The sequence below is a fragment of the Sus scrofa genome, chromosome 6, assembly GCF_000003025.6.
Source record: "Sus scrofa isolate TJ Tabasco breed Duroc chromosome 6, Sscrofa11.1, whole genome shotgun sequence".
NCBI classification, from domain to species: domain Eukaryota; kingdom Metazoa; phylum Chordata; class Mammalia; order Artiodactyla; family Suidae; genus Sus; species Sus scrofa.
Genome location: NC_010448.4, coordinates 68,472,874 through 68,482,743, shown reverse-complemented (window position 1 = coordinate 68,482,743; position 9,870 = coordinate 68,472,874). Strand labels below are relative to the sequence as shown.

The window sequence follows — 9,870 nt, the reverse complement described above, 5'->3', positions numbered from 1 at the left end:
AATCACTTTTGAAAGACCATATATTTAAGAAATTCAAAAGCCCAACCCTGAACATTTGAGTAATTATAAGAAAGCCAGTTCCCCTCTCGTCTCCTCTGCTGAAAAGCACATTTCACACGGGAGCGGTGTGCTCCCGTCCACTTGGGGGTGCGAGGAAATCGGAGTCCTCGGGGAGGGCCCTGGTAAGAGAGGAAGAGACGAGAGGGGCTTGGAGTCTGGACGGGAGGCATAGGGGCGGTGAGGAATGCCATTTCAGGACCTGGACCTGGCGCGGCCACCCCTCTCCAAGCACACAGGCGCCAAGGTACACTTAGAAACACTTTATTCAGTTCATTGCCGTGGGCACGGTCCCAGCTAAAGGCACAGATATAAGCAGCGTATTCCCGGGTTAATGAAGGCGCCAGAGGGTTTCTTGGGACTGAGCATCAAGACCAAGCAGAGAGCACCAAGGTTTCAGAGTCCGACCCCGCTGGAGGCCGGAGCCGAGGGCTGGCCATCATCCGACCCTGACGGCCGCTCCCCTCACCCAGCTGGGCGCATCGCCAGGCGTGTCCTCAACGTCACGTCATGTCACTGATGTTGGGGAGCAGAAATGAGGGCAACGGAACCTGGGTCCTGGGGCCCCGTAACTGCTGTCACCTGGTGAGTCACAAACTAGCGTGTGAACACGAATTTTAGAACATTCCAGGAACCGTGAGCCACAGAGTGCTAAAACTGCTTTCTCCCTCCGTGCCTCTCGGCCTGGTCTCATTCCTCCCTGAATTCCCATCCTTAAGCCACACACCCTGATGCTGCAAGGCTCACATGCACAACAAGTCTCTCGGATTCAGCTGTCCCCACAGCAGCCTTTTATGCAGACGGTCTGTGACATCCAAAAAGAAAGGTCTCTGGCTAGGCGGCCTCTGTGACAGGAGCCATCTGTCTGAGCAACGCCCGAACAGCAGCAGAGCTGAGAAGACAGGTTTAGGAGGGGGACTATGGATAAAAATAGGAAACAAACTCGGAAAAGCTATACTCTCTGGGGACTGGGCCAGAAAATGACCCAGACGGCCTCCCCTGAAGGCCACAAAATCGCTGCTCACGGAAGTATCAGCAACCCAGTGGAGTCGGCAGCGTTCAAATGGCTGGTGAAACTGTCTGCAGGTCTGAGAGAGTGAGAGGCTCGCTCTAACCTCCAGGAAAAACGGGAACTCGGAAAGGGAGTGCATGACCTACAGCCTTTCTCGGGCACAAAAGGCCTGCCAGGAGCCAGAGCTTCCAATGCAATGTTACAATTATAATTCTGAGGGGCACTGTCAGTCCCCCGGGTCCCTTTCTGATTTTAACTGTCAGGGACAGACGTGACATTTGACTGGGATTCAACTTTTTGGCAAAAGAGAAACTTTGGTCACAGCCACAGGTCTGTAAAAATGCTTTAGAGAGGTTATTATTTCTCCGTTAAAACAATATTTTTAGCAAGGGATACATAACAGTAACGAGAAAGTAAACAGCTTCATACCCCATGTAAGAGCAAAAACGCTTCGCCAGCATCTTATTTTAAATACAGCAAAAGAGTCAGTAGTGTTTATAAACAGTGGCGGGTTCTTTGACAGGGAATCAGAAAAAGAGCAAAATAAGGCACGGCCTGTTATTATCACAGATGTGTGTCAGGCAGTAGTGTTCTTTCTGGAAGGCACTCTGGGGAATCCGATGACCCGGAGGCGTAGACAGGGGCTGACGGCACAGGACAGCAGTGAGCTGGGAACAGATTTCCCTAAGGGGTCAACGGCCGCTCACCAGACGACACTTCTTCGGGCATCACGGCTCTGGAACCTAAGACGCCCGCTTCCTCAGCCCCAGGTGATCTGAACAGGCACCAGGCAAAACGGGGGCCGGGCAGACCACTCTTTGAGTTTGGAGTGCAGATTACAAAACAAAGGCACATTTCCTAGAAAACAAACTTTACAGTAACAAACAGGAACTAATCATTTTAGATAGAACAGTAGGTAAGCTTGATACGAGAGCAGGGTCGACGTCAAAAGTCTTGAGGAGGTCTGTTGAACAGCAGGCTGGAGGTTCGCTGGTTCTTCAGGAAGAAACACTCCAGACTAATAAGCAGGGGAGATGCAAAAAAAGGCAGGGGAACGGCGGTTTAGTCTTTCAGGGCAAATGCAGAATTAACAGCAAACGCTGCCATCCCTGTGTGAACAGAACTTCAATTTCTGGCCAGTCTCCTACTAGTGGCTTCTCAACATTCTGCAGAGGGCCAGAGGAGACGGTCCAAAAAAGGATGCAAGACATGTCTCTGTAAATAGTTCTCGTCTACTGGGCTAAAAAGGGCAACGGGTTATTCCCGCAGCGCATGTGGTGGTAGCTGTGATGCTAACAGCAAGAGCTGCGTGACCATAGATATTTCTAGCACTATTAGTACTATAGGCCAGACACCATCCTCAATATTTTTTCCATATTCACCAGCTTTGTCCTCGTAACGAACATGTAAGGTAGGTACTATTATCATCCCCATTTTATAAATGAAGAAACAGGTTCGGAGATATTAAATTACTGCCCAAGGCCACGCAGCTGGGTGGCGAAGGGAGGGTGAGTCAGAGGCAGTCTAGGCTTTTAATCACAGACTCTAGTGTTTCTCATCAAAGAAAATACCTGACAAAAACACTCAGAAACTTACAGGCTGGTGGAAATGAATAAATTTTCTCTAACTTCAAAGGATTACTGTTTATTTCAAAAATCTCAGACTCAGCAGCCAACTATTTAAACACTTAATAAAGGGAGTTCCCACTGTGGCTCAGCAGATTAAAACCCGACAAGGATCCATGAGGATGCCGGTTCGATCCCTGACCTTGCTCAGTGGGTTAAGGATCCGGGGTTTCTGTGAGCTGTGGTGCAGGTCACAGATGCGGCTCGGATCCCGTGCAGCTGTGGCTGTGGTGTAGGCCGGCCGCGGCAGCTCCCATTGGACCCCTAGTCCGGGAACTTCCATACGCTGCAGGTGCGGCCCTAAAGAGGGAAAGAAAAGAAGAAGAAGAAGAAAACCCTTAATAAAACAACAGTCTCTGGAGAGAGCTAACAGCTCTGGGGACTCTGGCTCTGAGCCCCCATGTACATGGGGGACTCTGGCCGTGGGCTCAGCACGGCGGGACTCACCAATGATGATGATGACAATGATGACCACGACGCTGATGCCGATGGCCCACATCTGCAAAGCAAGCACAGGCCACGGCACGTCTCAACCCAAGGTGAACCCTCGGACGGAAGCACATCATACAGTATCACCCCCGCCAGAGGCGACTCTCTGGTGAACGGCAATCGGAAACATCCGTCATCTGAAAGCCTACACTGACTGCAATCGGTGAGGGCCTGAAGGCTACGCGTCTGCTTGTCACTACATCTTCGTGTCATCTGTGGTCCCCAGATGGGCGTTTGTCTGTGTAGACGTTTTCCACCTGAGGAAGGGCTACTAAGTCTGTCCCATGGGTCAGAAAGCATCACTTCTGACCCGGGAAGGGGCCTGATGGCAGCACGTTTCTGTGACAGCCGTGAGAAGCTGCCCGGGGCCGGCTCCCTGTGCAGCTGCTGCCCACTCTCCTGTGGGGGCGCCGTGGTTCCTTCCTCTGCTCCTCGGCCACTCAGAGCCGCACACAAGCCAAGCACCCGCTCCAGCCCCCTCCTGTCAGTCTGTGCTCAGTGGGGAAGAGGGCCAGAAGGGGCCTCTGTCCCTGGCTGATTCTGGACCCCTCTGTTCTGCATGCTTAAGCTCAGCCACGGAACATGACGAATTCCTCGTTGTCATGGCCAAAGGGCAGGCAATGGGTGTTTGAGATTCACAGTCAACCCAAATTTCCCTGTGTGCAAAGTCAAACTCACCCCCACGATTCATGACAGCCCAATATTTAGAATGCCGAGGGTGACTCCAGGTAAAGACCAGTTAACAGAGAATTACCTTGCAGTTCTTCCACCAATATTTTCTCTTCAACTTGGCAGCACTTGTTTCAAATTGGGAGGCTCCCGCCTGCAGCGCATCTGCTCGGTCATCCAGCTCAGAGAGCTTCTGGTCCCGTTCCAGCACCTTATCCACGTTGACTCTCATGATATCCACCACCTGAGGAACAGGATTGGCATCAAGTTACGCGTAAAGGATGCGAAGACGAGAACTCCTCAATGAAATGTACTGGCACCTTTTTTTTTCAGGTCAGTACTTTACTGCTTCGTTGAGCCAAACTTTCATTAAAAAAATCATGATAAAAACACTCAGCAAACAAGCAAGGGACTTCCTTAACATGGTAAAGAGTGTTTATAGAAAAACCCATAACTAACATCCATGTTCCATGGTGACAGCCAAGGAGGCCCCCCCCTTCACTACTGCTGTTCAACATGGTACGGGAAGTTCTGGCCAGAGAAATTAGGTAAGAAAAAGAAATAAAAGGCATCCACACTGGAAAAGAAGTAAAATGATCTCTAATTGCAGGTGGTTCCAAATGCCCAAAGATTCCACCAAAAAACCTCACTGGAGTTAATAAGCAAACTCAGTGAAACTTCAGGGTACAAGAGCAACAGCCATAAATCAGTGTGTCCTCATACACTAGCAATGAACAGGAAATTAAGAAAATATTCCCTACACTAGCATCCAAAAGATGCTAGGGATCTACTTAGGGATCCACGAAACCAAGGAGACCAAAGACTTGCACGACGAAACTAGGGAACCCTGCTGAAAGGAGTGAAAGACCTGAGGAAGCGGGAAGACGTCCTGTGTTCACAGAAGACCCGATGTTATGAGGCAGGCGGTGCTCCCCAAAGTGATGTACGAAGGTGTCCATTCAACACCATCGCTCTCACCATTCTGACTGGCTTTTTTTTTTTTCCTCCAGAAACAGAAAAGCCAATCCTCAAATTCATATGGAATGCCAAGGGGCCCTGCAGGCCAACAATATTAAAAAAGGAAAAACAAAATTGAAGGAATCACGCTTGCCCATTTCAAAATGTGGAGCTGGACAACTGGATAACCGCGTGCAAAAGACGGCACCTGGACCCTGACCTCACCCCATCGATGAAAATCAACTCAAAATGGACCAATAACCTAAGGACAAGAACTAAAACTATAAATCTCTCAGGAGAAAACTGAAGGGTAAATTTTTCTAACTTTGGAATGGGAAAAAGGGAGAATGGGGAGTGGCTGCTAAATGCAAACAGGGGAGATGAAAAGACTCCAACTAGACAGGGAACGGTTACTAACACTCTGAATGGGCCAAACACCACTGAACTGTACATTTTAAAGTTGTTAACTGTATGTTATGCAAACTTCACCTCAATCAAAAACAACAACAACAAAAACCCCTCCTTAAAATTCTTTGGGTTAGGGAAAAGGATCCAGCTTGATTTTGTAAGTAAACAAAAGTCTCTTGGAGGATGGCATTCAAATGAGTTTCTTGGCGTTAAATATAAACATTTCAGAATTAAATCCATAAACAAAACCATCAGACCAAAACTTTACCCAATGATTTAACAAGGGAATCTAACATTAGTTTAACGCGGCTTTTTCAGGCATCGAAGTGCAGGAAGACCGGGATGCAGCTGTTTAGCGGTGATGGCTTTCAGGACTATGGAACTAGGGCAACACTAGTCTGAACTGATCAAAGGCTCTTCCGTTGCAGGTCTGCACACACAGGGCAAAACAAAAGGTGCTGAGAAGGCCTCCTAACCGAGAATCTGACCATCACAGACCTGCTGGGCTTGAACAGTCTGCCAGCACCTGCCTTCTGCATGTCCATGGACAACCATCTACGGAGACCTGCTGGGCTGGGCAACTAGTGAGTCAGGCTACTGGAAAATAGCACTTTGGTGAAAAGTCTGGTCAGAAGGATTGGTCCTGGCTTGAGCCATGTGCAGGTCTAGTCCTTAAAATCCTACTGCCTTAGTTTATAAAGTGCTCCTCTTTCACTTTTCTAATTTTTAAATTTATTGTGGCAAGACACACATTACAAAGTGATTCTTGGAGGAATGTTCTCAGGGAGGAGAGTCTGTACTTTAGGTGTGTGATTCAGCGGCAGGAAAACAAGCTTGAAACCAGGAGAGCGTGACTTCTCAGGAGCTTAGATAAGGGTTTTCAAAACCAGGGGCACTTTTTTGTTACACTTGTGAGAGTCGAAATTTACTTTACATTTACACTTTTATGATACTTTTTCTAAACAGAATTATTTCCAAAGCCTTCCCATCTTGGCTTAAAATGCAACAACATTGGAAAGCAATACCTCGTCCACTTGATTTTGTGTCTGCTGAAGTCTTCTGTTGCTGCCAGCGGCAGCGCTGGAACCTGCAGGCGCACCTGTCGACCTGAGGTAAAGGCACAAGCATGGGTAAATGAGGATTCCAAACACACTTCTCCAAGTGTGAAGGTGCACTCCAGGACACTCAGTGTTGGGAATTTCAGCACTAAAGCGGAAAAAGGAAATCCTTCCTGCAGTAATGAACAAAGGTTCTAATGCCATTTCTTCTAGTTTCTCTATAATTTCAGAGATTCACCCACATGTTAAAAGTGATCAAGGTCTGAAATGAGATTTAACAGGATCTACTTTGTATCACAAAAGCACCTGATCCTAAGATAAGTAAACTCTATTTTCCCTATTTTTTTGCCTTTTTTTAGGGCTGCGCCCTGCAGCTTATGGAGGTTCCCAGGCTAGTGGTGGAATCGGAGCCACAGCTGCCGGACTACACCACAGCCACTGCAACTGGGGATCCGAGCTGCGTCTGCAACCTACACCACAGCTTGTGCCAACGTGGGATCTTTAACCCACTGAGCGAGGCCAGGGATTGAACCCACATCCTCATGGATCCTAGTCAAGTTCATTAACCGCTGAGCCCCGAAGGGAACTCCTATTTTCCCATTTTTTATGACTTGTTTGAAGGTATAAGTCTACTTAAATGCACTCAGCAATCTTCTGATCTTTTCGCTGTGGCAAAGAATTGTATAAACAATCATAAAATGCCCTTTTCCAGTATGAGGAAATAGATTCACTTAGAGAAACAGAGTTGGGAAGACCCAGATGCCGAGTAGAAGGCACTGGGAGTGGAAAAGGTAAGACGAAGCCACGCTTCTTCTTCGCTAAATAGGTACTTTTTTTTTTTTTTTGTATGTTTGCCTTTTAGGGCCACACCCGCAGCACATGGAGGTTTCCAGGCTAGGGGTCCAATCGAAGCTACAGCTGCCAGCCTACACCACAGCCACAGCAACTCGGAATTTGAGCCTCGTCTTCGACCTACACCACAGCTCGTGGCAACGCCAGATCCTTAACCCACGGAGTGAAGCCAGGGATCGAACCCGTGTCTTCATGGATGCTATTTGGGTTAGCTAAGTGCTGAGCCACAACAGGAACTCCAAAAAGGTGCCTCTTTTAAACCCTCATTGAAAGCTTTATTTTTCCCCAGGCAGACCTTTCACGACCACGCAGGCTAGGAAGTCCTAATTGCTTCCATTACTTGGTTGGCAATGCTTTGATTTTTCATGTATTAATAGAGTCTTGCCCTCTCTAACAGATCACCGACTCCTGTGTCTTACACGTCTCTTCCAGTATCCCAGACAGCACCTAGAGCACTTATCTTGCATATAACAGCCACTGATTCATTGATTCAACAGTTATTTCATATCTATCATGTGTCAAAGACCAATGATAAAGGAGATCCCACCCTTGCCCTCAGAGAGTTTATTGTCTGAGAGATAACAGCAAAGGGCCATGTGTTGGTGCATCTTCTCATTTAATCCCCAAAACTCTTTGAGGGAACACTATTGTTAACCTCATTTTATAGATGAATAGCTTTAGAAAGTTGACACCACTGGCTGCAGTGGCGCCTGTGTTTAGATTAGGTTCTGCATAATTCTACAGATCTGGACTTCACACACCGAGAGCCGGCACGGCAGCTTCAAGGAGGTACATACACTCCGGAGTGGTGTCTCTTGCTCCGTTAGGAACCCTAGGAAAGCACCCATTCCTTTCTCCTCTGGGGTGAGCACTGAGCAGGCTGGAGTGGGGACAGGGGCTCCCTGTGATTTTTGACACTTAAGAGTTCCCTGGATGTTACCACCGGAAACTCCCCGCTTTCAAGGGTCACAACAAGAATGCTTCGGCTTAAAAAAAAAAGAGAGAAGGCCTACGGCTATGCGCCCGAGTCCACTCTGACCCACTCTGACCGCAAGTGCCTCAAGACAGGGCTGAAGGCCCCTCCCTTGCAACTTCCGGAGCCCAACCCAACCCGATAGCGAGCAGGTCTCCAGGACGAGGGCAGTGGCCACAGCTCCCCTCAGTCAACTTGGAACGGGAAGGAGGAGAAAATGGGACGGGGAGGGGCGGAGGGAGGGGAGGAGAAAATGGGACGGGGAAGGGCTTTCCCCTCCGCTGGGAAACACCGGCCGCCCCGCCCTCGCCCCTTCCGCGGCCGCGCGACCGCCGCAGGGCCCTCCGGGGCGGCAGGCAACGCCCAGGGCCGACCCGGCCCGTCTGCAGCTCGTATCCCCGGGGCCGCCCGCCGCCCACCCCCAGGCCTCGGGAGCCCCCGCGAAGCCTCGGCCCGCGTCCGAGACGCTGCAGAAGGGAGCCAGGCCGAGCCGGGCCGGGGTCCCAGCCACTGGCCGCCGCCCCCAGGGCCCGAGGTCGCTCCGTGTCGCCTTGTGTCACTCACATTTCGGCGGCGGCGACAGCGGGCGAGAATCGACGAAGAGGCGCAGCGGGACCTGAGGCGGGGAACCTGGGCGGGGCCAGGCGCAGGCGGCGGTGGCGGCGGCGCGGGGCCGATGACGTCAAAGGGAGGGGCTGACGGGGTGGACGGGGCGTGCGCGGCGGCGAGGGGCGCGCCGGAAGGGGCGGGGCGCCTCGGGGGCGGGCCCGGAGGGCGGTTCCGCTCCCTCCCCCCACGGCCGGCCGCCCTGACCCTGGGGGCCCGGAGCCTTAGTCCCGGGAAAGGGACTGTGTGGGTGGTCGGGGGTGGGGGCGCTTTACGTTATTCTGGGCCCGTGGGTCATTCCTGTGGCCGTGACGGTATCAGTGACAGCCCATGGGCTTCTGCTTAACGTTGCGTCTTACCCAGTGATGCTAGAGACACCGCATTTCCCCAGGAAACTTTTAAAATAAGACCTGAAGCTCCTTCAGGGTATTCGTCAGAGGCATTGATTGGGCCTAGGGTCCCTCTCTTCGTGTAGTCATTTGTGACACAAATATTTGTCATTGCACAGAGCTTATTATAACCCGTTTACAGGAGCCTTCACATCAGTAACTGGGCTTTGTATGGTTCTGTATTTCTGGACCCCCCCAGTAGGGAGTAGGTCCCCAGCTTTTGATTTGGGTTGAGGCCCAGGCACCAATTCAGTGAGTTACTCTGCAAGGTATTAAATTGCTCCTGACATTATTCCTACCACCACAGGCAACTCCTACACTAAACAAACACCACAGAACACCGGGAGGTCAACCGGCAGATTCGATGAGAAATGAAAAAATAAACACCAAACTGTCTGTTGCAACCCTAAATGGGATAATTGGAAAAAGAAATATTGATGTATATTAAAATAAACAGGAGAGTTCACTATATAAAAAAATTAGGAAATACAGTAGAAAATTGACAGAACACTGTAAACTAGGCTATAATGAAAAAATTTTAAATCACTACATGAACAAATAAAAATAGACAAGAAAGCAAGACAGAGGAGGTGAGATTTGAGTTGGATCAAGTGGCAAAAAGGAGAGTTTCCAGGCATGGGAGGAACAACCTTTCATAGACAAAGAAACTCAAGATGGACCTGGTTTGAACAGACCGAGGAGGTGCGGGTGGTGGTGGGACTGGTGCAGGTTAGGGCACAGGTGAAAATAAGATTGAATAAAAGGTAAAGACTAA

The 9,870-nt window shown here is 49.8% G+C and overlaps 1 protein-coding gene across 1 annotated transcript; it reads right to left on the bottom strand.

Moving 5' to 3' along the window:
• On the bottom strand, window positions 306–8,823 carry VAMP3 (vesicle associated membrane protein 3). Its single transcript, XM_021095270.1, has 5 exons — window positions 8,665–8,823; window positions 6,243–6,324; window positions 3,938–4,096; window positions 3,142–3,193; window positions 306–2,087 (listed from the first exon to the last, which is right to left on the bottom strand). Coding segments are annotated over exons 1-5 (315 nt in total). The 5' UTR covers window positions 8,667–8,823; the 3' UTR covers window positions 306–2,067.

Excerpts from the sequence above, each read along its gene's own strand:
- VAMP3 (XM_021095270.1), bottom strand. Across the intron at positions 3,194-3,937 it reads ATTGGTGGAAGAACTGCAAG|ATGTGGGCCATCGGCATCAG; the intron begins GTAATTCTCTGT and ends CTTGCTTTGCAG. Across the intron at positions 2,088-3,141 it reads CATTGTCATCATCATCATTG|TCTGGAGTGTTTCTTCCTGA; the intron begins GTGAGTCCCGCC and ends CCTGCTTATTAG.